Below are 25,356 nucleotides of genomic sequence, written 5' to 3'. Positions count from 1 at the left end.
CATCTGGAGCTCATTTGTGGTGGCTAGAGGCCCTGGCACACCCATTCTCTCTCTCTCTCAAATAAATAAATAAAAATAAAAATATTTTTGGAGCCAGGCGTGGTGGCGCATGCCTTTAATTCCAGCATTCAGGAGGCAGAGGTAGAAGGACTGCGGTGAGTTCGAGGCCACCTGAGACTACATAGTGAATTCCAGGTCAGCCTGAGCTAGAGTGAGCCTACCTCAAAAAACAAAAAAAAACAAACAAACATTTTAAAAAATTTTTTATTGTTTATTTATTTATTTATTTATTTATTTATTTATTTATTTATTTGAGAGTGACAGACAGAGAAAGAAGCAGAGAGAGAGAGAGAGAATGGGCACGCCAGGGCTTCCAGCCACTGCAAACGAACTCCAGACGCGTGCGCCCCCTTGTGCATCTGGCTAACGTGGGACCTGGGGAATTGAACCTCGAGCCAGGGTCCTTAGGCTTCACAGGCAAGCGCTTAATGGCTAAGCCATCTCTCCAGCCCTTTTTAAATGCCCCCCCCCCCGCCAAAATAAAAGCCACTGGGGGTGGGCTGGAGAGATGGCTCTAGCTAATTGGTGAGCTCTAGGCCAATAAGGAACCCTGACTCAAAGGAGGTGAACAGAGTTGTTCCTGAGGATGGCACCTGAGCTTGTCCTCTGCCCTCCACACACATGTCTACATATCTGTACACGTATATCCATACACACATATCTGCCCCACAATACAAACACACACACCTGTGTATACCACATACACACAGAAATCAAATAATGATAAATTTAAAATCAAAATGATGTAACTATAATTTTTAAGTCATTTTCTGTCTCATTGAACTGTTTTGTTTTGTTTTTGTTTTTTGAGGTAGGGTCTCATTCTATCCTAGGCTGACCTGGAATTTATTATGTAGTCTCAGGGTGGCCCTGAACTCAAGGAGATCCTCCTGCCTCTGCCTCCCAAGACCTGGGATTAAAGGTGTGCGCCACCACACCTGGCTACCTAGGGCACTGTTTTAGCAGAGAGACTGCAATACAGGCATTAGGCCCTTAATTTTTTGTTTTTGTTTTTGGAGGTAGGGTGTCACTCTAGCCCAGGCTGACCTGGAATTCACTACGTAGACTAAGGGTGGTCTCAAACTCCTGGCAATCCTCCTAACTCTGCCTCTCAAGTGCTAGGATTAAAGGCGTGTGCCATCACACTGGGTAATTTTTTTTCCCCTTTGAGGTAGATCTGGAATTCCCTATGTAGTCTCAGGCTGGCCTTGAACTTACAGCGATCCTCCTGCCTCTGCCTCCTGAGTGCTGGGATGAAAGGTGTCAGCCACCATGTTTGGTTTAGGCTCTTCATTTTGAAGAAGGAGATACCCTGGGTAGGAGGAAGGAGGTAAGGCATAGTCAGTATGCTCATGAGTACCGCTGGCTCTTCTCCAGACCCAACACACTGCAGGCCCTCAGGAAATATATGGTGCTTGGTTGAATAAATGAAAAATTGAGGGCTGGGGAAGTAGCTCAGTGGGAGAATGTTTGGCTAGCATGGACAAGGTGCTGGGTTCAGTCCCCAGCACTGGATTTTTTTTTTTTTTTCAAGGTAGGGTCTCACCCTAGCTCAGGCTGGCCTGGAATTCACTCTGTAGTCTCAGGGTGGCCTTGAACTCATAGCAATCTTCCCACCTCTGCTTCCCAAGTACTGGGATTAAAGGCACACACCACCACACCATTCTTAGCACTGAATTTAAAAAAAGAAGAAGAAGGAGGAAGAGGAGGAAGAGAAGAAACAAGCTTGAGAGATGGTTTAGCAGTTCAGGGCCTGCCTGCAAAGGACCCAGATTCAATTCCCCAGGACCTAGGTAAGCCAGATGCACAAGGTGGTGCATGCGTCTGGAGTTCGTTTGCAGTGCTGGAGGCCCTGGCGCACCTATTCTCTATCTGCCTCTCTCTCTCTCCTTCTTTCTCTCTCAAATAAATAAATATATTAAAAAAAAAAAAAAAGAGCCGGGCGTGGTGGCGCACGCCTTTAATCCCAGCACTCGGGAGGCAGAGGTAGGAGAATCGCCGTGAGTTCAAGGCCACCCTGAGACTACAGAGTTAATTCCAGGTCAGCCTGGACCAGAGTGAGACTCTACCTCGAAAAACCAAAAAAAAAGATAAATAAATAAAAAAAGAAAGAAAGAAAGAAAGAAAGAAATCCAAGGTCATCTCAGCTACATGGAAAGTTGGAGGCCAGTGTGGGCTACGTGTGACTTTGTCTCAAGAAAAAACAAAACACCAAAATACAAAGAACCCTTACATTTCTGGACTTTTTTTTTTTTTTTGAAGGATAAATTATGAGATTATTTTAAGGTGAGTTAAGATAAGAGGGAAAGCAAAGCAGGAAAGCACCCAGGCCAAAAGAAGTTCTTTCCCTTCCCAGCCTGGCTGGGAGGAAACCAAAAATGAAAATCTCCCTCACACAGGGAAGAAAAGTAGAGGCTCTCTCTGGATTTCTTATTCATTCATTCATTCATTCATTCATTCATCGTGTGGTACTGGGAATGGAACCTAGAGCGAGTTTTGCCACTGAGCCATACCCCTATTCTTTTTTCCCCCCTTCTTCTTTTTAAGATTTTTATCTATTTATTTGTAAGGAGTGAGTGAGTTTCAGCATAGCAGGGCCTCTTGTCCCTGCAAACTCCAGGAACATGCATCACGTTGGGCAACTGGCTTTACTGGGGAATCAAATCCAGGTGAGTAGACTTTACAAACAATCACTTTCAACAGCTCAGGCATGACCCCAGCACAGAATTTATATGTACCTGAGACTGGCCTCAAAATTGGAGCAATCCTTCTGTCTAAATTTCCCTAGTACTGAGATTATAGTCATGGGTTATTATGCCCCACCATTAATTTTTTTTTTCCTTAGGGCTGGAGAGACCCTATTCCTTTTTTTGGGGGGGGATTCTTTCAAGGTAGGGTCTCACTCTAGCCCAGGCTGAGCTGGAATTCACTATGTGCAGTCTCAGGGTGGCCTTGAATTCATGGCGATCTTTCTACCTCTGCCTCCTGAGTGCTGGGACACCTGGCTGTTCAAGGTAGGGTCTTGCTCTAGCCCAAGCTTATCTGGAATTAGTCTCAGGCTGGCCTCCAACTCATAGTGGTCCTCCTACCTCAGCCTCCCAAGTGCAGGGATTGAAGGTGTGTGCCACCATGCCTGGCAGAGAGAGAGAGAGACAATTGGTGCACCAGGGCCTCCAGCCACTGCAAACATACTAAAGACTGCTTCTGGGTCTACATGGGTACTGCGGAATTGAACTTGGGTGGCTAGGCTTTATCGGCAAGCGCCTTAACTGCTGAGCCATTTCTCCAGCCCCCTATTCCAATTTTATTGCTTGTAGAAAATCAGGCCAAGGGGCTGGAGAGGTGGCTCAGGGGTTAAGGCAATTGTCTGTGAAGGCTAAGGACCCAGGTTCAGTTTTTCCAGGTCCCATGTTAGCCAGCTGCACATCGTGGCACATGCGTCTGGAGTTTGTTTGCAGTAGCTAGAGGCCCTGACGTGCCCATTCTCTCTCCCTCTGTCCCTCTGTATCTAATAAATAAATAAAATGATTTTTAAAAATTAAAAAAAAAAAGAAAATCAGGCCAAGGTTGGGGTACAAAGTATGCTGAAAGATGGCGGAAGTCAAGTCATCCTCTAATCTGGATGCTGTTTTCACCTCTATTGTCAAGGCTAAACCTTTGTTTGATCTAAGACCTTCTATCGGGAGTTCTTAGTACTCAGCAGTAAACGGTGACATTTGGGTAAGGAAGAATTCCTATCATGGAGAGCAACTGCTTCTCACAGAGGAAGCTTAGGAACTTCTTGGAATTCCTGTTGTGGCCACCACTGGTGATACATCTTTAGCTAAGTAGAACTCTGGTCCTAGCCAGTCTGGATTCAAATCCTGACATAGCCATTTTCTAACTTTTTGGCGTTTTTTTTTTTTTTTTTTTTTGTAGGGGAAGGGAGGGACAAAGAGGGGGGGGGAGAGAGAGAGGGAGAGAGAAGGAATATGGGTGCAGGAGAACCTCTGACCACTGCAAACCAACTCCAGACACATACACCACTTTGTGCGTCTGGCTTTACATGAGTGCTAGGGAATGGAACTCCAAGCCATCAGGATTTACAAGCAAGCCCTCCTTTAAAAAAAAATTTAATTAATTTGACAGATAAAGAGGGAGAGAGAGAGAGAATAGGCACGCCAGGTACTCCAGCCACTGCAAATGAACTCCAGACACATGCGCCCTCTTGTGCTTCTGGCTAACATGGGTCCTGGGGAATCGAACCTCGGTCCTTCGGCTTTACAGGCAAACGCCTTAACCACTAAGCCATTCTTCCAGCCCAAGCAAGCTCCTTTAGCAGCTTTTTTTTTTTTTTTAAACAAGATTTCACAGTGTAGCCCAAATTGGCCTCAAACTCTCAATCTACCTGCCTTCACCTTCGGAGTGTAATACACACCAGGCAGCCATCTTTTCTTTTGTCACTGGAATATCAGGAATAGAAAAATAATAATGCAAATATTCAACATTATCAGTCACGGCAGGAGCTGTGATTGGTGTTGGGAGATAGGAGCAAGGAAAAGCTAATGGCCCTGCTTCTGGAAGCTTCTAAGCTTTTTGGAACTTCGTGAGGGCTGCGGATACAGCTCAGTGATGAAGTATTTGTCCAGCATGCATGAGGTCCTGGGTTTGACCCCTACCAGGGAGGGAGGAAGGAGAGACAGAGGGGAAAGAGGAGGAGCAGTAGTGATGGTAGAGATAAGATACATTCCTAACAGACAGGATGGCATGCACAAAGGCCCTGAGACTGGAGAAGACTTGGCGTATTTCAGAAACAAGAAGAAGGGGTACCATCAGACCCACACTTGAGAAGAAGCCCTGTGGTTGCCTTGTGCAGAATAGATTGGAGAGGCTGAGGCTATCAAGAGAGAGAGCAACCAGACGTGGTGGCAGACCCGTTTAGTCCCAGCACTCAGGAGGCAGAGGTAGGAAGATCATTGTGAGTTTGAAGCCACCCTGAGACTGCATGGTGAATTATTCCAGGTCTGCTTGAGCCAAAAAAAAAAAAAAAAAGAAAGAAAAGAAAGAAAGAGAAAAAGAAAAAGAAAGAAAAGTAAAAGAGGGATACCAGGCTAGGAATGACTGTAGAGAACAATGGCCATGACCAAAGCTAAGGTTGGGGACTTAGTGGATCAGATGTGGGCGAGGCGAGGCAGAAGATGGTGAAAATGACTGACTCAGTGGTGAGTGAAAAACAGTAAATAGGTGCTCTCTCTCTCACCTGTGCATAAAATCTCTCTCTCTCTCTCTCAATCTCTTTCTCTCTCTCTCTCTCTCTCTCTCTCTCCCCCTTGAGCTAGCCCATTCTTCAGGCCTGGAATTCACTATGTAATCTCAGGCTGGCCTCCAATTCACATCAATCCCTCTACCTCTGCACCTCTGCTTCCCAAATGCTGAGATTAAAGGTGTGCGCCACCAGGTCCAGGCTGGCCTTTAGCTAATTCCCATTCTCTTTCCACTCCTCTCCCTCTGTATCTGTGTGTCTCTCTTAATTTTTTCTTTCTTTTTTTGTTTTTTGAGGCTAACCTGGAATTCACTATGTGGTCAGAGGGAGGCCTTGAACTCACAGCGGTCCTCCTATCTCTTCTGTCTCCCAAGGGCTGGGGATTAAAGGCGTGCGCCACCACACAGGAGCTCACTAGGATACTATGATGTAGTCCAGGCTGGCCTTAAACTCTCCATGCTCCTGCCTCAGCCTCCCTGAGAGCTGGCACGACAGGTGCGCCATTATGTGCCTGGCTTGAAGATAGATTTCGCTTCTGGTTCTTGTGAGAAGATGAGACGTCTCAGAGGGAAGGCTAGTGCCTCAGGCTGAAGCACTGGCCAGTCTCCCAGTATTCCTGTCTCAGGTTTCACCTCCCTCCCTCCCTCCTCCAGGGAACCTGAACCCCGCCTGCCACGTTGAAGGTCAGCAGGACTTCCAGGCCAGTCTGGTGGGCGGTGCCCGCACATGGGAAGCCTGCCACCCACCGGGAGAGAGAGGTACTGCAGGCGCAAGGGGCTGAGACCCGCCCCCACCCAGTCACCTTCCTGCAGTGCTGACTCTGCGCCAGGCCCAGAGGGGCCCTGCCCTCAAGTGGGTGACAGTCTACTGGAACTAGTACCAGAAACAGAAGTGCTGGTAGCAATTGCTTGATTTGTTTTTATGGGAGGAAACCTTAGTTCTTACAGCACCAGTAGTATAAATTCATGTAAACTTTTTTTTTTTTTTCCCTGAACCAGGCTGACCTGGAATTCACTATATAGTCTCAGGCTGGCCGAGAACTCACAGAGGTCCCCCTACCTCTGTCTCCCTCCTGCGTGCTGGGGTTAAAGGCGTGTGCCACCACACCTGGCTGATGCCTTGCTTGTTTTTCTTTTCACAAAACAATCAAAAGATATTCAGGGGGCTGGAGAGATGGCATAGTGATTGAGGTGTTGGCCTGCAAGGCCAAAGGACCCAGGTTCGATTCCCCAGGACTCATGTAAGCCAGATGCAGAAGGGGGCACATGTGTCTGGAGTTCGTTTGCAGTGGCTGGAAGCCTTGGTGCGCCCTTTCTCTCTCTTTCTCTGCCTCTTTCTTTCTCACACTCTTTCTCAAATAAGTAAATAAATCTCTCTCAAATAAAATATAAAAATTTTGGGCTGGAGAGCTGGCTTAGCGGTTAAGCGCTTGCCTGTGAAGCCTAAGGACCCCGATTCAAGGCTCAGTTCCCCAGGTCCCAAGTTAGCCAGATGCACAAGGGGGTGCATGCATCTGGAGTTCGTTTGCAGAGGCTGGAAGCCCTGGCGCGCCCATTCTCTGTCTCTCCCTCTATCTGTCTTTCTCTCTCTGTCTGTTGCTCTCAAATAAATAAATAAATAATTTAAAAATATATATATAAAAATTTTGAGCCATGCATGCTGGTGCACGCCTTTAATCCCAGCATTCGGGAGGCAAAAGTAGGAGGATCACCGTGAGTTCGAGGCCAGCCTGAGACTATATAGTGAATTCCAGATCAGCCTGTACTAGAGCAAGACCCTACCTTGAAAATACAAACAAAAAACACTAAAAAAAAATTATTTAATATACATTAAAAACATGGAGTGCTTCATGAATTTGCATGTGCAGGGGCTATATTACTCTTTTCTGTATCATTCCAGTTTTGGTATATATGCTGCTAAAGCAAGGACATCTTGCTATATTTTTCCTTTTTTTTTTTTTTGTTTTTGTTTTTGTTGTTGTTGTTTAAGGTAGAGTCTTGCTCTAGCTCAGGCTAGATCCTCCTACCTCTGTCTCCCAAGTGCTGGGACTAAAGGCTTGTGCTACCATGGGTAGCTACACATCTTGCTATATAAAATTTATTTATTTATTTATTTACTTATTTGAGAGAGAGAGAGAGACAGATAGAATCGGCACTCAGGGCCTCCAGCAAGCAAATGCCACATACATGTACCACCTTGTACATCTGGCTTTACAAAAGTACTGAGGAATCACACCTAGGTCCTTAGGCTTTATAGGCAAGCATCTTTTCTTTTTGTTTTGCAATTATTTTTTCAAATTTTATTAACAACTTCCATGATTATAAAAAATATCCCATGGCAATGCCCTCCTGCCCCCCACTTTCTGTATTGAAATTCCATTCTCCATCATATCCCCTCCCCATCTCAATCAGTCTCTCTTTTATTTTTTTTTGTTTATATTTTTATTTATTTATTTATTTGACAGCAACAGACAAAGATAGAAAGAGGCAGAGAGAGAGAGAATGGGCACGCCAGGGCCTCCAGCCACTGCAAACGAACTCCAGATACATGCGCCCACCTTGTACATCTGGCTAACGTGGGCCTGAGGAATCCAGCCTTGAACCAGGTCCTTAGGCTTCACAGGCAAGGGCTTAACTGCTGAGCCATCTCTTCAGCCCTCTCTTTTATTTTGATGTCATGGTCTTTTCCTCCTCTTATGATGGTCTTGTGTAGGTAGTGTCGGGCACTGTGAGGTCATGGATATCAGGCCATTTTGTGTCGGGGGGAGCACGTTGTAAGGAGTCCTACCCTTCCTTTGGCTCTTACATTCTTTTATTTATTTATTTGAGAGCGACAGACACAGAGAGAAAAACAGATAGAGGGAGAGAGAGAATGGGTGCGCCAGGGCTTCCAGCCTCTACAAACGAACTCCAGATGTGTGCGCCCCCTTGTGCATCTGGCTAACGTGGGACCTGGGGAACCGAGCGTCGAACTGGGGTCCTTAGGCTTCACAGGCAAGCACTTAACCACTAAGCCATCTCTCCAGCCCCTCTTACATTCTTTTTGCCACCTCTTCCACAATGTACCCTGAGCCTTAGAAAGTGTGATAGAGATGTTGTAGTACTGAGCACTCCTCTATCACTTCTTCTCAGCACCATGGTGCCTTCTAAGTCATCCGAAGGTCAATGCCATCTGAAAAGACAAGATTCTCTAACAGAAGTAAGAGTAGCATTAATATATGGGTATGAACATTAAAGAGAAGTGCTTACTGGACAGTTTGATAAGCATAGTATATACATTTAGCCAGGCAGCAGCAGACGTTACACCCCTAGGACTCATGACTACCCCTGTTTTAAGTTTTCAGTATCAGGGATGTATTCCCTCACATGGAGCGGGCCTCCAGCACAATTAGAGGGTAGTTGGTTTCCACCATGTCAGATGTGCCACTATTGCACCCGTTGGCTCATTTGGCCTGGCTGGCCAAATACCAGGCTGTAGGCAAGCACCTTAACTGCTAAGCCATCTCTCCAGTCCCATGTCTTTGTGTTTTTGAATGTTGTTGAAGTACAATGTGGGACAAACCAATGCAATGCATTTCAGTATACCCTGTTTGCACATAACATGCGTTCACTTTGTGTTCGCCTGATGTAACACTGCATGATTAGTAATAATATGTGGTTCTTGCTGGGCGTGGTGGCTCATGTCTTTAATCTCAACACTTGGGAGGCAGAGGTAGGAGGATTGCTATTGAGTTTGAAGCCACCCTGAGACTACATAGTGAATTGTAGCTTAGCCTGAGCTACAGTGTGAGACCCTACCTCACCAAAGCCCAGGAATTCAAGTTCAGACTAAGCAATACAGGAAAATCTTGTTTCACAATAACAGTGATGATAATAATAACAATTGTTATAACAATGGTGGCTTACATCTGTAATACCAGCATTCAGGAGCCTGAGGCAGGAGGATCACCACAAATTAGAAGCTAGCTTTGAGTACATAGTAAATTCTAAACCAGGCTGGGCTACAGAGGGAGATTGTCTCTCAATAACATAATAATAATAAGCGTGGCATAGTGCTGCACACCTTTAATCCCAGCAGCACTTGGGAGGCAGAGGTAGGAGGATCACTGTGAATTCGAGGCCACCCTGAGACAACATAGTGAATTCCAGGTCAGCCTGGGCTAGAGAGAAACCCTACCTCAAAAAAAAAAAAAAAAAAATCAAACAAACTAAAAGTAATAATAAACCCAGTATGGTGGGGCATGCCTTTAATCCCAGCATTCAGGAGGCAGAGGTCGAACAGTAGAAGCTGGGTATGGTGGTGCACACCTTTAATCCCAGCACCCTACCTGGAAAAACAGCAACAACAAACAAATTCTAATAATGGATACAATTATTTTTCTCATTTTGCAGAGGAAACTTGAGGCACAGAAAGATGAAGCAATGTACTCAACGAGAACAGCAGAGCCAGGGTTTAGATCTAGCTTCTTATGAGGATGTGAGTTCCTAGCCATTTGTTAGACCCGCTCCGTGCCAGCCTTGGGGGCCAGGGGAAAATTAAGAACTGGAGAAAAGCAGTAACCTCGGGAGCTCAGAGTCGAAATGAAGAAATAGAATAGTCTTGGTACAGTGAGTTTAAACATCACTGGGGGACCAGAGGGTAGGGGATAACCAGGAAAGGCTGTGGGAGGTGAGAGACCTGCACACCGGACAGGGAAGGGCAGAGGTGAGGAATGGAGCGACACGAGACATGCATTTCCACCCAGAAGGCCAGTCTGAGCAAAGCCTTGGGTGTGAATAAGTGTATGAACCTAAGTAACAATTGCAAGCAAACTTAATTATTTATGTATTTGTTTGTTTGTTTGCAAGCAGAGGGGAGAGAGGGAGAGAGGGATAAAATGAGCATGCCAGAGCCTCTAGCCACTGCAAACAAACTCCAGACACGTGCCACTTTGTGCATCTGGCTTTTCACGGGTACTGGGAAATTGAATACGGGTCAGTAGGCTTCACAGGCAAGTGCCTTAGCCACTAAGCCATCTCCCTAGGACAAAAATATTTTTTTTTCTTTTCAAAAAGTTTTTTTATTAACAACTTCCATGATTATTAAAAAAAAAAAAAAAACCCCATGGTAATACCCTCCCTCCTCACTTTCCCCTTTGCAACTCCATTCTCCCCATGTCAATCAGTCTCTCTTTTATTTTGATGTCATCATCTTTTCCTCCTATTATGATGGTCTTGTGTAGGCAGTGTCAGGCACTGTGAGGTCATAGATATCCAGGCCATTATGTGTTTGGGGGAGCACGTTGCAAAGAGTCCTACCCTTCCTTTGGCTCTTACATCCTTTCTGCCACCTCTTCCACAATAGACCCTGAGCCTTGGAAGGTGTGATAGAGATAGTGCAGTACTGAGCACTTTGGTCACTTCTTTCCAGCACCATGATGCCTTCTGAGTCATCCCAAGGTCACTGCCATCTGAAAAGAGAAGGTTCTCTACCAAAAGTGAGAGTAGCATTAATATATGGGTATGAGCATTAAGAGAAGTGCTTACTGGGCAGTTTGATACGCATAGTAATACATTTAGCCAGACAGCAGAAGACGTTACACCCCTAGGGCTCATGTCTACCCCTGTTTTAAGTTTTCAGTATCAGGGAAGTATTCCCTCCCATGGAGCGGGCCTCCAGTCCAGTTAGAGGGCAGTTGATTTCCACCATGATAGACATGCCACTATTGCACCCATTGGCTCATTTGGCCTACTTGGCCAAATATAAGGTTTGCAGTATCCACTGTTGAGTATCTTCACTGGTGTTTTCTCTTTCTCCCATTGAACTGCATGCAGAATGGGTTCTTTCAGCTTTATATCAGCTGGTCTACATGGAGGAGGTTATCAGCTCAGTTCCAGCAGAATTTCTCAGTGGCCTTGTAGCCTAAGTATGAGGAGTCTTCAGCAGTAGGGTCTTACCATCTATACCTGGTGGGAAACCAAGGGCCTCGGCAATGGCCTATAACATTTTGGGGGCATCAGGGACCTCCCTGGCCAACAACTCACTGGAAGATATCCCACCTCTGGCGCTGAAATTTTTCTAGCAACAATCTACTGCTCCTGAGTGTCCCATTGTCTAAAAAAGATTTCCATATGATTTATTTATAATCTCCTCCCCTGACCTCACTTGGACCTTTTCACCCCCATAAATCTATTCTTCTACTTACATATATACAATACCATCCTATTAAGTACCCCCCTCCCTTCCTTTCTCTTCCCTTTATATCTCTTTTCTAGCTTACTGGCCTCTGCTACTGAGTGTTCTTCCTACTCACACAGAAGTAGGACAAAAATATTTGAGTCCCAAGTTGTACTGAGGTATAGAGGTAGATGATGCCTGAGGTGCCTCCAAAAGCTGATGGTCTAGTTAGGGAGAGGTTTGGGAGGGCAGGGGGTGTGGGGGGAGGGGCAAACTGTAGATACAAGCAATAGCTACACTTTACTGTGTATTCCTACAGCCAGCCTCATCTATCACAAGTAAGTTCACCACATCCCCCCAGACTTGGCAGCTGTTAGACTCCTGAAAGAAGGCAGGCTCATGGAGGTCAAATGAGTTGATTGCCCTAGGACCTCCTGGTAGGAAGGGTAGGGGTCGCAAGATTTGAAAACACAAGGATAAACCAGGCATAGCAGCGGACACCTTTAATCCCAGCACTTGGGAGCCTGAGGTAGGAGGACCACCATGACGAGTTCGAGGCAACCCTGAGACTACAGAATGAATTCCAGGTCAGCCTGGACTACAGTGAGACCCCACCTCAAAAAAAAAACAAAAAACAAAAAACACAAGGCTCAGCAGGCCAGCATGGTGGCACACACCTTTAATCCCAGCACTCACCCAGGAAGCAGAGGTAGGAGAAGCATTGAAAATTCAAGGCCAGTTTGAGACTATATTAGTGAACTCCAAGTCAGCCAGGATCAAAGTGAGCCATACCCAGCAAAAAAAAAAAAAAAAAAAAAAAAAAAAACCTTTCTCGAGGGGTACTGCAGAGTCAGGGGTCTCATATTCTTAATTAAAACCACAGCTTCCCAGTACTACCGCCCCCACTTTTTTCTCAGTGCTCATGCATAGCCCCAGCCCTTTGGTTAGATCTTAATTCAGCAAACCCTGAAAAGTTCAGTCCTTACGCCTCCCTCAGACCTTCACCCTTGAGACATACTTTGGAGCAGGGTTTTAGAAAGAATTATTTTGTTTTATTTTATTGTTTGAGTTAGGGTCTTGTTCTATCTCATGCTGCCCTAGAATTAGTCTTAGGCTGGCCTTGAACTCAGTGATCCTCCTACCTCAGCCTCCAGAGTACTGAAATTAAAGGTGTGTGCCACCATGCCTGGCTAGAATCTAGCAAATGCATGCAAGTGGCAGTGGGTTGGGCGGTAACTACAGAGCTGCCCGTTCCAGATTTAATGCCCACATCCTTCCTATCTATTGCTATCTACCTAGAAAACTCTTCTCATCTCACTCCCATCCAAACTTCCCCAACTCCTATTTCTGCAATGTGTGTGCACATGTATGTAATAGAGAGGGAGAGAGAATTAGATGCTATCTCCTATAGGAAGCCAGTCATGAGAATGTCAATAGTTAATCATGTTTTTGTTTTAGAGGGTATAGCTGTGTTTTGGGGGCTGGCCTTGAAGTTCTGGGTTCAAGCAATCCTCCTGCCTAAGCCTTCCAAGTGCTGGGATCATAGGCATGTGCCACCATACTTAACTTAGCTAGTTAACTATTCAACTTTCATATTGTTATTATTATTTTGGTTTTTCAAGGCAGGGTTTAGATCTAGTCCAGACTGACCTGGAATTCACTACATAATCCCAGGTTGGCCTTGAACTCACTGTAACTCTACCTCTGCCTCCTAAGTGAGTGCTGTGACTAAAAGTGTGTGCCACCAAGCCAGTTCACTTTCCTTTTTTTTGTTGTTGTTTATTTGTTAGTTTAGCTTTTTTTTTTTTTTTTTTTTAGACAGTCTCTCTATATAGTTCAGGTTGGCCTTGAACTCATTATGTATCCCAGACTGGCCTCAAACTCATAGTAATCCTCCTTCTTCAGCCTCAAGATGCCCAGCCTCCCAAGTACTAGGGTTAAAGGTATGCAGCACCACACCTGGCGAAAAGCAGTATTTCATGGTGGTTAAATGTGCAAACTTGTCTCAGCACTTGGGAGGTTGAAGTAGGAGGATCTCTGTGAATTCAAGGCCACCCTGAGACTACATGGTGAATTCCATGTCAGTATGGGCTACAGTGAGACACTATTTTGAAAAAAGAAAAAAATTGCCAGGTATGGTAGGACATGCCTTCAATCTTAGCACTCAGGAAACAGAGGTAGGAAGATTGCTGTGAATTGGAGGCCTGCCTGAAACTATATTATATAGTGAATTCTTTAGGTCAGCCTGAGCTAGAGTGAGACCCTACATCGAAAAAAAAAAAAAAAAAAAAGTGGGAGGCTGGAGAGATGGCTTAGCAGTTAAGGCACTCGCCTGCAAGGCCCAAGGGCCCAGGTTCAATTCCCTAGGACCCATATAAGCCAGAAACACAAGGTGGTGCAAGCGTCTGGAGTTCGTTTGCAATGGCTTCAGGCCCTGGCATGCCCATTATCTCTCTCTCAAATAAATAAAAGAAACAAATTAAAAAACAAAACACAAAAGACCAAATAGAAAACCTTAAAAAAAAAAATCAGTTGAGGAGATGGCCCAGATTCAATTTACCAACCACCTATACAAAGTCAGACAGGCATGTCTGCAGCAGTAAGAGATCTTGGCATGCACAAATACATACATACATTTTAAAAATTAAGCCAGGCATAGTAGTGCACGCCTTTAATCCCAGCACTTGGGAGGCAGAGGTAGGAGGATCGCCGTGAGTTTGAGGCCACCCTGAGAATACATAGCGTATTCCAGGTCAGCCTGGACTAGAGTGAGGCCCTACCTCAAAAAAACAACAAAAAAAGGAAATTTGGGTTGGACAGATGGCTTAGCAATTAAGGTGCATGCCTGCGAAGCCTAAGGAGCCAGGCTTGATTCTCCAGATCCCAGGTAAGCCTGATACACATAGTGGTGCATGTGTCTGGAGTCTGTTTGCAGTGGCTAGAAGCCCTGGCACTCCCATTCTCACTCTCTCTCTCCCTCTGACTGTAATAAATAAATAAAAATAAAATCTTCAAAAAAATTAGGAAATTTGCCTGGCGTGGTGGTACATGTCTTTAATCCCAGCACATGAGAGGCAGAGGTAGGAGGACCACCATGAGTTCAAGGCCACCCTGAGACTACATAGTTAATTCCAGGTCAGCCTGAGCTAGAGTGAGACCCTACCTTGAAAAACCAATATATATGTATAAAGATCAGAGTCCTTAACCTACCTGGGTTCACCACTTGTTCGAGGCTGTGTAATTTTGGGTGATTTTCTATGTCTCTGAGTCTCACTTTCATTATCTGAAGAACAGTATCTGCCTCACAAGACCAGTGAGTGCCCATCATGTGCCAAGTGCTTCGGTCACACCAGTATCCAACCTGAGTCCCTCCCCCCCATGGCATTTTCTGGAGAAAGGCAAACGCTAATCCCATGAATATTTAATACAACAGATGGTGGTAAGTGCCGTGGAGATGGATAAGGCCCCAGTGAAGCGGATAGAGTATCAGGGTGGGGAGGGGCTGCATCACTTCAGGATGCTCAGGGAAGGCCCCGCTGAGAAGATGGCTCTTAAGGCTAGGCAAGAGGGGTGGCACACACATATGACCCCAGCACTCTGGAGGCTGAGGCAGGAGGATTTTGAGTTGCAGTACAATCAATCTGGACTACATAGTGAGGCCCTGTCTCAAACAAACAAAACCAGGTATGGAGGCTGAGGCATGAGAAGTTCCTTGAGTTCCAGGCCAGTCTGGACTATATCATGGGTCCCAGTCTAGGCTGGGCCACGGACTAAGACCCTGGGTCCAAACCCAGACCAAACCAAAGATGACTTAAAGACAGAGATAGAGATGTCTCAGTGTTGAGCTCTTCACTGTCACTTCTCAGCACTAGGGTGACTTTTGAGTCACCTTGTGGTCCCTACCATCTGAAAAGAGAAGGTTTTCTAATCAAAAGTGAGGTTAGAATTAAGATATGGGCATAAAGCCGGGGGCATGGTGGTGCACACCTTTAATCACAGCACTCGGGAGGCAGAGGTAGGAGGATCTCTGTAAGTTTAGGGTCACCGAGTCTACATAGTGAATTCCAGGTCAGCCTGGGCTAGAGTGAGACCCTACCTTGAAAAAGAAAAACAAACAACTATATATATATATATATGTATATGTATATGTATATGTATATGTATATGTATATGTATATATGCATATATATATGTATGTATATATATATCTGTGTGTGTGTATAATACATATATATACATATACATACATACATACATTAAGTATTTAGATGGCAGTTCGGTGGGCATAATATATCCATTTAGCCAGACAACCGTAGTAATTTCCCCCCTAGGGCTGTTGACCTCCCCAGCCATAGGCTTTTTGTTTTGTTTTGTTTTTTGAGGTAGGGTTTCACTCTAGCTCAGGCTGACCTGAATTTACTATGTAGTCTCAGGGTGACCTTGAATTCACAGTGATTCTCCTACCTCTGCCTCCCAAGTGCTGGGATTAAAGGAGTGTGCCACCTTGATTAGGTATTCAGTACCAGGCAGTCCTTCTTGTGGAGCAGGCCTCAAGTCCAATCAGAAAGCAGTTGGCTTCCTCAAAACAGACATGTCACCATTGCCATCATCTGGTACATTTCGCCTGGTTGGCCAGCCACAGAGCTTGCAGGGTCCACTGCTGGTTAAGACCATTGATAACTTTTCTCTTCCCAGAAGCCACATAGCTCTTTCCACCCTCCTGACAGCTAGTTAATAGGGAGGAGGCGTCCAGCTCAGCTCCAGCTTAATTTCTCTGTGACCTGCAGTCCAAGCATGTAAAGTCTTCAGCAATAGGGTTTTACCATCTAGTTGTTTTTTTATATTTTTTTATTGTTTATTTTTATTTATTTATTTGAGAATGACAGAGAGAGAAAGAGGAAGACAGAGAGAACGGACACACCAGGGTCTCTAGCCACTGCAAATGAACTCCAGATGTGTGTGCCCCCTTAGGCATCTGGCTAACGTGGGTCCTGGGGAATTAAGCCTTGAACCAGGGTCTTAGCCTTCACAGGCAAGCACTTAATTAAACGCTAAACCATCTCTCCAGCCCTTTACCATCTAGTTCTTATTGGCAACCAAGAGCCTTGGCAATAACCTCTAACGTCTTTGAGACATCAGGGGTCTCCTTGACCAATGAATTGCTGGAAGGTATCCCACCCTTGGCACTGAAATTTTTCTAACCATAATCTATAGCTTCTTCCCAGCCCAGAATTTGTAAAAAATTATTATTATTTTGCGACAGGATCTCTCTGTTTATCCTAGGCTTGCTTCAAACTACCTATATAGCCCAGGCTGTGACCTCGAACTCCAGATCCTCTTCCTGCCTCAGCCTCCCTAGTGTTGGGATAACAAGTGTGCACCATCATACCTGGTTTGGAAAGGTATTTTATTTATTTATTTATTTTTAATTTTTGAGGTAGGGTCTCCCTGTAGCCCAGGCTGACCTGGAACTCACTATGTAGTCTCAGGCTGGCCTCAAACTCACAGAGATCCTCCTACCTCTGCCTCCTGAGTGCTGGGATGAAGGTGCACACCACCATGCCCTGCATGTAAGTGGTTGCTGGGGATCCGAACTCAGGTCCTCATGTTTGCACATCAAGCGCTCTACTGACTGATCCTTCTCCCCTGCCCTTTAATAAGTATTTGCAGAGAGCTGGAGAAATGGCTTAGCAGTTAAGGCACTTGCCTGCAAAGTCAAACAACTCGAGTTTGATTCCCCAGTACCCATGAAAGCCAAATGCACAATGTGGAATATGCATCTGGAACTCATTTGCAGGGGCTAAAGGCCCTGGTGCGCACTCATTCTTTCTTTCTCTCTCTCTCTTCCCTTGCAAATAAATAAAATAAAATGAAATTTAAATATTTGTAGAGGGGATGGATGAATGCTGCATTCCCACTAGAGAGAAGAGGAAGCAACCCTGGTAGCAGCCAGAGATCGGAGCTCAGGATTTCCTGATCCCTGAGTTTGTTCCCTTCCAGAGGTCCCTCCGTGAGGCCTCAACACACCCCTTGGCTGATGATTCTCTCCCTTTCTCTCTCTCTCTCTCTCTTGCTCTCGCTTTTTTTTTTTTTTAGGTTTTTTTTTGTTTGTTTGTTTTTTGTTTTTGTAGTAAGGTCGCACTCTAGCCTAGGCTGACCTGTAATTCACTATGTAGTCCCAGGCTGGCCTTGAACTCACAGTGATCTTCCTACCTCTGCCTCCCAAGCATTGGGATTAAAGAAATTCAAATTTCTAACAGCTGAATAAGAAGCAGGACTCAGGTCTGAAAAGAAGGTAGAAGAGGGGCAGGAGATAAAAGTGTTAGGGTCTCAGCAGCCAAAACAGACTAGAAAGCCTGTCCCCAGAGCAGGGTTTTTCTCCTAAGGCACTGTCCTAGGGGGTTCCCAAATAGCCCTAGACCTCCTCTTAGGACTGGTCATTCAGAATGCAGAGCCAGGTGCCTCGAGAAAGCTGAGAAAAAGGGTCACTCTCCCATAAATGGCCCTGATCCCAGGCCATTTCTCTGTGGACAGCGATGACTTTGGCCTCAGGCTCTCCCTGTTTTGTGCCTGCTGTGGACAGTCATTGTCATCTGAGAAACCCGAGAACACTGAGTAGCTGAGCTTCTCCCTCCTTCCGCTGAGGCTAGCTTTATGCAAAATTTTCTTCTCTGTATCCCGAGCAGGACTTGTGCTCCATCTGCCTTGGCCTGCCAGTCCTGGCTCAAATGAAAGATCCAGCACTCTCTCAAGATGGAGGACTTGGCCTTCCTGGACAGATGGGAACTACAATTTGGGGGTGAGACAGAACTGGGTTCAGTTCCTTTCCCATTGGCTTCCCAACGCTGCCACTCCCTTTGTCTTTGAATTTCTGCTGTCCAAAAATGCAAATAGCATGATCCACAAAATACACTTCTTTTCTTTTCTTTTCTTTTCCTTTCCTTTCCTTTCCTTTTTTTTTTTTTTTTTTTTTCCTTTTTTTAGGTAGGGTCTCACTCTAGCTCAGGCTGACCTGGAATTCACTATGTATTCTCAGGGTGGCCTCAAACTCAAGGCAATCCTCCTACCTCTGCCTCCCGAGTGCTGGGATTAAAAGCATGCGCTACCACACCCAGCTTTAAAAAAAATTTTTAATACTGTATTTATTTGAGAGAGAGAGAGAGAAAGAGACAGATAGAATAGTATGCCAGGGCCTTCATCCACTGCCAAGGAACTGAGATGCGTGTGCCACCTTGTGCAGCTGGCTTACATGGTTTCCTGGGGAATCAAACTTGGGTACTTAGGCTTTGCAGGCAAGCACCTTAAGTGCTAAACCATCTCTCCAGCCTGTCTTTTTTCCTTCCTTCCTTCCTTCCCTCCTTCCTTCCTTCCTTTCTCTCTCTCTCTCTCTTTGTTTGTTTTTCAAGGTAGGGTCTCACTCTAGCTCAGGCTGACCTGGAATTCACTGTGTAGTCTCAGGGTGGCCTTGATCTCACAGTGTTCCTCCTACCTTTGCTTCCCAAATGCTGGGATTACAGGCGTGTTCCATCATGCCTGGATTTTTAAAAATATTTTTATATTTGTTTATTTATTAGAGAGAGACAGAGGCAGATAGAAAGAATGGACACACCAGGGCTCCAGCCACTGCAAATGAACTCCAGATGCATGTGCTACTTGTGCATCTGGTTTATGTGGGTCTTGGAGAATTGAACCTGTGTTCTTTAGCTTCTCAGGCAAGCACCTTAACCACTAAGCTGTCTCTCCAGCTCTCTTTTCTTTCTTTCTTTCTTTCTTTCTTTTTTTTCTTCAGGTAGAGTCTCACTCTAGCCCAGGTTGACCTAGAGTTCACTGTGCAGTATCAGGGTGGCCTCAAACTCACAGTGATCCTCCTAGCTCTGTTTCCAAGTGCTGGAGTTAAAGGCATGCGCCACAAGACCCAACTTGATGATTCTCTTTTTGGGATATCAGCAGGGTCTCATATAGTCCAGGCTGGCTTTGAGCTCACTATGTAGCCAAAATTAACTTTAAACTCTTTCTCCTCCTACCCCTATCTTCTTAATGCTGAGATTACAGGAATGAGCCACCCCTTGCCAGTTTCATGCAACGCTGGGGAATGAACCCAGTGCTTTGTACATACTGGGCAAATACTCTACCTTCTGAGCTACATACTCAGGTCTCACCTCCCCTTGCCTTTTTTTTTTTTTATTTTTTTATTTATTTATTTGAGAGAGACAGGCAGAGAGAGAGAGACAGAGAGAGAGAGAATGGGCATGCCAGGGCCTCCAGCCACTGCAAATGAACTCCAGATGCGTGCGCCCCCTTGTGCATCTGGCTAACGTGGGACCTGGGGAACCAAGCCTCGAACCGGGGTCCTTAGACTTCACAGGCAAGCGTTTAACCGCTAAGCCATCTCTCCAGCCTCCCCTTGCCTTTTGAGACGTTGTAGCTCAGCCTGGACAGGAACACATTATACAGCCCAGACTGGTCTTGAACTTGAGACAATGCCCCTGCCTCAGACTCCATTTGCCAACATTAGAGGTGTTTAGTCACCATGCCCAACATCACCAGGAATTCTCACACTTCATGTGCTGACATTACAGGCGTAAGCTACCATGCTTGACCTTACCAGGAATTTTTTTATTTTTTTTGAAGCAGGGTCTCATTCTAGCCCAGGCTCACCTGGAACTCACTCTGTAGTTCCAGGCTGATTTCGAACTCACAGCACAGCAATCTCCTTAACCTCGCCCTCCCGAATGATGGAATTAAAGGAGTGTGCACCATACCCGGAACAAGCGTTCTTAATTTGAAGAACAAGGACTCTTAGGGGGAATCCAGATGTACTTTAAGGTCACCTTTTCCCTCAACATTGTTAAATGGAGTAGGTGATTCCCCCCCGCCCCTTAGGTAGGGTCTCACGCTAGCCCAGGCTGACCTGGAAGTCACTATGTAGTCTCAGGCTGGCCTCGAACTCTCGGCGATCCTCCTACCTCTACCTCCCCAAGTGCTGGGATTAAAGGATTAAAGGCGTGCGCCACTACGCCCAGCCGCACTTTTTAAAAAAATTATTTAAAAACTTGGCAGACGGGGGCTGGAGAGATGGCTTAGCGGTTAAGCGCTTGCCTGTGAAGCCTAAGGACCCCGGTTCGAGGCTCGGTTCCCCAGGTCCCACGTTAGCCAGATGCACAAGGGGGCGCACGCATCTGGAGTTCGTTTAAAGAGGCTAGAAGCCCTGACACGCCCACTCTCTCTCTCCCTCTATCTGTCTTTCTCTCTGTGTCTGTCGCTCTCAAATAAATAAATAAATAAAAATACTTAAAAAAAAAAAAAAAAAAAAAAAACTTGGCAGACGGGCTGGAGAGATGGTTTTGCCGTTAAGGTACTTGCCAGCGAAGCCAAAGGGCCCAGTTTTGATTCCCCAGAACCCAGTAGAGCGAGACCCTCTAAACCAAAACACAAGTAAATAATAAATAAAATAAAAAGACGGCGATGAACGCGACTGGCATTTTGCATAAGATCTGGCATCTCCAGATGCTGCCCTGGGACCGCAACACGGCGCGAAGAGGGAGGCGGCCGCATCCTGCAGGAGCGCAGGTCGCTAGGTCTGTCCTCGGCGCGCTCCGTAGGAGGGCGTGGATGTGCGCGTGCGCGGGGGGGGGGGGGAAACGAGGGCAGGTGCACTGCGCATGCTCTTTCCAGCTCGGCCGCTCCGAGGACTTTTTGTCTGGGACAAGGTCGCGTGATAGTGTGCGCAGGCTCCCCAGTTCCTGCAAAGGCGTCAGACAAGGCGTCGCCCAACAGAAATTTTCGTGGGTTTTTTTTGTTGTTGTTTTTGAGGTTGTCGTCCCGCCCTACCGTCCCCCCTCCAGCGCGGCCCTACTTCCGCTTCCGGTGCGTACTGTGGTCTTGGGTCCAAGATGGTGGTGGCGGCGGTGGCTGCGTCGGCGTCCCGGGTGTTGCGGCAGCTGGGCCGGTCGCTCCCACAGCGGGGTCGGCCCATGTCGAGTGGTGCCCACGGCGAGGAGGGCTCAGGTACCGGGTGAGGGTGACCTTGGCGGTGGTCTCGGGGAGGGGAAGGGAACAGCCCGCGGACTCAAGGTCGTGGTTGCCCGCAGCTCGCATGTGGAGGGCCCTCACCTACTTCGTGGCGCTTCCCGGGGTGGCAGTGAGCATGCTCAATGTCTTCCTGAAGTCCAAACACGGCGAGCACGAGAGACCCGAGTTCGTCGCCTACCCGCATCTCCGCATCAGGACCAAGGTATGCTGGGTGACCTTCCTCCCCGGTGCCCTGCTTCAGATCCTGGCGGCTATTGCTGGAGCTGCCCGTCATTGACTCCTCGCGATCGAAACATTTTATTTGCTCTCGTTTTGGCTTGACTTTGGAGGGGGCGGGGTCGTGCATCTGTTTTCTTCTTCAAGGTCATACTTGATAAGTGCCCATCGGTTTTTCTTTCCTCCGATTCATTGACACTCACCGGTCTTCCCGTGCAGTGCTGATAAGAGCTGTCCCGTGCATAAAGCTTGGAAGTTTGGGGAACCCTTTTAGAATGACAAGCTCTGAAGGTGATTCGTCGGTTTAGGTTTAGGGTTATCTGAGAAGTACTGACTGTATAAATAGACACCCAGTTTCTGTCTCCCACCAGCGCCGAACTACTCTCCTTTCGCTGTTCTTGCACATAATTATAGTCATTTGTTCGTCATTGCATGCTTTATTTATTTATTTTATGTTTATTCACTTATTAGAGACTGGGCACACCAGGGCCTCTGGCCACTGCAAACCTTCCACATATATGAGTCACCTGGGTCCTTAGTCTTTGCAGGCAAGCGCTTTTACTAATTAGAATGCTTTATTTTTAACAAAAGTGTCTTCCTGGTCCTTAATTTATTTCTACTGACCTCATAGAAACTTAACCTAGGGCTAGAGAGATGGCTCAGTGGTTGGTGCTTGCCTGCAATTTCTAGAAACCCAAGTTCAGTTCCCCAGTACCCACATTAGGCCAGATACACAGTGGCACATGCTTCTGAAATTCGTTTGCAGTGGCTAAGGCCCTGGCATACCCATTCTCTCTCTCTCTGCCTCTTACTGTCCTTGCAAATAAATTTTTTTTCCCTCAATTTTTAGTAACATTTTCCACGATTATAAAAAATAATCCCATGGTAATACCCTCCACAAATAAATTTTTTTTAAAAAATAACCTAAATTTGAACTTCCATCCTTGTTCAACCAAACAGCAACGATTTGGGGGGGGGTTGTTTTTTTCAAGTTAGGGCCTCACTTGGGGCTGGGTAAGTCTTGTTGGCTTGCCAGTTCATTAGAAGGTATTTGATAGGGTCTTTGACCTTTTGCCACTAGATGGCAGTAGATACCCCCAATAGTTCCATGGCCCCCTGAGAGCCAGGTTGGTAGCTCAGGCCTGTAATCCCAGCAATTGGAAGTGGAGCAAGAGTTTATAGTCATCCTAAGGTACATGGTAAAATTGATGTCATCTTGGGCTCAATGAAATCCTTTCAAAAGTGAAAAATAAAAATTGAGAGATGGAACAATGGCTCACACCATTAAGAGCACCAGTACCTGAGGGGACCTAAGACCACCTGAGTTCAATTCCCCCAACATCCACTTAAACAGCTGGGCATGGCTATGCATACCTGTAACCCCAGAACTTAAGGGAGCAGAGACCACGAATCGCTGGGAAGGACAAACTCCAGAATCAGTAAGAGATTCTGCCTCAAAGACAAACAGGTAGGTTAGCAATGCAGAGGAACACCCAACTTTGTTGTTTTTTTTTTTTGTTTTTTGAGGTAGGGTCTCACTCTAGTACAGGCTGACCTCGAATTCACTATGTAGTCTCAGGGTGGCCCTTGAACTCAAGGTGATTCTACCTCTGCCTTCCGAGCCATGAGATTAAAGGCATGTGCCATCACGCCCAGCATCCTCAGGCCTCTTTATGCATGTGTACTGGGCCTTCACATCTGCACAAGCTCAAATGACCGCAGGTTGAGAGCCACTGCCCTGGAGCAGTGCTTTTCAAAGGTGCATGTAGGGTTGTGCATAGTGGCTCAAGACTCTAATCTCAGCACTCTGGAGGCAGAGACAGGAGGATCACTGCAAGTTTAAGGCCAGCCTGGTAGTCTACATACTGAGTTTCAGAGAAGCCAGGACTACATAGAAAGACCTTGTCCCAAAACAATGCATCCTTTCGGCCATAAAGCTAGTGGGCACAAGGATGGAGTATAGATTACAGTTTCCTAGTCAAGAAACTTTTTTTTTTAAAGTCTGCAAGGGAGTCTGAAAATCTTCGTTTATTGTGTGTGTGTTCATGTGAGTCCAGGCATGTGTGCTGTGGTGCATGTGTGTGTGTCAAGGTCAGAGGACAATTTTTGGTTTGGCCCTTGCCTGTCCACGTCATTTAAGACGGGGTTCTTGTTCTGAATCTCCTTTGCTGGGCTTGCCTCAAGCTGGGAAATTCCCCTGTCTCCATGTGCCATCACATCCTCGGTGTCAGGGTGAGCATGATGGGGTTACAGAAGCCTGCCACATCTTCCAGCTTTTTATTTATTGTTATCTTTTAATATATACACACACATATATATTTAAGGGATTTAAATAAATTATTTGAGAAAGAGTCAGATATAAGAGAATGGGTGCACCAGGATCTCCAGCTGCTGTAAAGGAGTTCTAGACACATGTGCTTCCTTATGCATCTGGCTTACATAGGTCCTGAGGCTGACCTGGAATTCAGTCTGTAGCACAGGCTAGCCTTGAACTCATGGTGACCCTCCTACCTCACTCTCCTGAGTGCTGGGTTGAGATTCATGCACCACCACGTCCAGCTCACCACTCCCATTCTGATACAGGTGATTTGAGGATTACATGTTCATAATCTCAGCACTGGATATATTAGTTACTAGGGGAGGCTTGCAAGTAACCAACTTGAGCTAGCCTTTTTTCCTTTCCTTTTTTTTTTGCTAGCCTTTTCTATCATCTATTTTAGGGGACTTCCTACTAGTTATAAAAGTACCCTTACGTTATGGAAAAGTTGAAATGTTCCAGTAGTGCAAGGGCTAATGTCCATTCTGATTTTATGAATTATGTCACCCCTGTTTTAAACAGTTCATAGTGGTGTTCTTTCTGAACTAATATCTGATTTGTGTAACTGACATCTTCACAGCCTTTTCCTTGGGGAGATGGTAACCATTCCTTCTTCCATAACCCTCATGTGAATCCACTTCCGACTGGCTATGAAGATGAGTGAAGACAACCCGGACCATCACCCAGGCAGCAGGAATCACAGCACGGTTTGGACCATTCCTCTGCACATGGACCAGAAAAGTGTATGGGACCTTTCCTTGTATCAAATGATGACCATTATACTGATCTCCCATCCCTTTGCCTGTGCAAGGAGGTGGCTTAAATAAACAACTTAAACTTAGATTGCTTATGATCTGAATGTTTTTTCCTTAGAAATTACTATTGGTGTTATTTCTGTTTCTGCAGTGAAGGTCTATGGCTGCTATTGGCAGTGTGCCAGGTCAAATCTAGCCTTCTGAATACTGTTCACAACAGGCTCCTTGGTTTCCTGTGCTTGGTACTGGTACAGCCAAGGGGCCAGGGACATGGAGCAGTACTTGCCTGTCAAAGTAGAGTCTCCCAATAGATGGGCAGCAGAGGCTGTGGTTTATACTGTAGGAGTGCCTGAGACAAGTGCAGAGCCTGGGCTGGTCAGTCCAGGTCACCTGTGATGTCAGCTCTCTCTTGCTGCACTCCAGACTCCAGTTCTTACCTTCAGGTTGGCTCATTTCTCTGCCACATGTGGGAGCTCACGCCTGTAACCCCAGACTAGGGAGGCAGAGGTAAGAGGAACAGGAGTTTGAGGCCAGCCTGGAGTACACGGTGAGTTCTGGGTCAGTATGAGCTACAGAAT

General features: G+C 46.1%; 1 protein-coding gene and 1 pseudogene across 1 annotated transcript; one reads left to right on the top strand and one right to left on the bottom strand.

Annotated features, from left to right (window-relative positions):
* Positions 1-7,133: 7,133 nt before the first annotated feature.
* Positions 7,134-7,227, bottom strand: LOC123454340 (annotated as a pseudogene).
* A 13,936-nt stretch (positions 7,228-21,163) lies between these two features.
* On the top strand, positions 21,164-24,864 carry LOC101605726 (cytochrome c oxidase subunit 6A1, mitochondrial). Its single transcript, XM_012950033.2, has 3 exons — positions 21,164-21,466; positions 21,550-21,692; positions 24,604-24,864. Exons 1-3 carry the CDS (start codon positions 21,352-21,354, stop codon positions 24,685-24,687), a joined length of 342 nt encoding a protein of 113 aa, XP_012805487.2. The 5' UTR covers positions 21,164-21,351; the 3' UTR covers positions 24,688-24,864.
* Positions 24,865-25,356: the final 492 nt, after the last annotated feature.

This window comes from Jaculus jaculus, chromosome 13 (genome assembly GCF_020740685.1).
Source record: "Jaculus jaculus isolate mJacJac1 chromosome 13, mJacJac1.mat.Y.cur, whole genome shotgun sequence".
Classification (NCBI taxonomy): Eukaryota; Metazoa; Chordata; class Mammalia; order Rodentia; family Dipodidae; genus Jaculus; species Jaculus jaculus.
Note: the sequence above shows the minus strand (reverse complement) of the source record. Positions and strands in the feature narration are given on the sequence as shown.

Excerpts from the sequence above, each read along its gene's own strand:
- LOC101605726 (XM_012950033.2), top strand. The coding sequence starts at position 21,352 with ATGGTGGTGGCGGCGGTGGCTGCGTCGGCGTCCCGGGTGTTGCGGCAG. Across the intron at positions 21,467-21,549 it reads CCACGGCGAGGAGGGCTCAG|CTCGCATGTGGAGGGCCCTC; the intron begins GTACCGGGTGAG and ends GGTTGCCCGCAG. Across the intron at positions 21,693-24,603 it reads ATCTCCGCATCAGGACCAAG|CCTTTTCCTTGGGGAGATGG; the intron begins GTATGCTGGGTG and ends ACATCTTCACAG.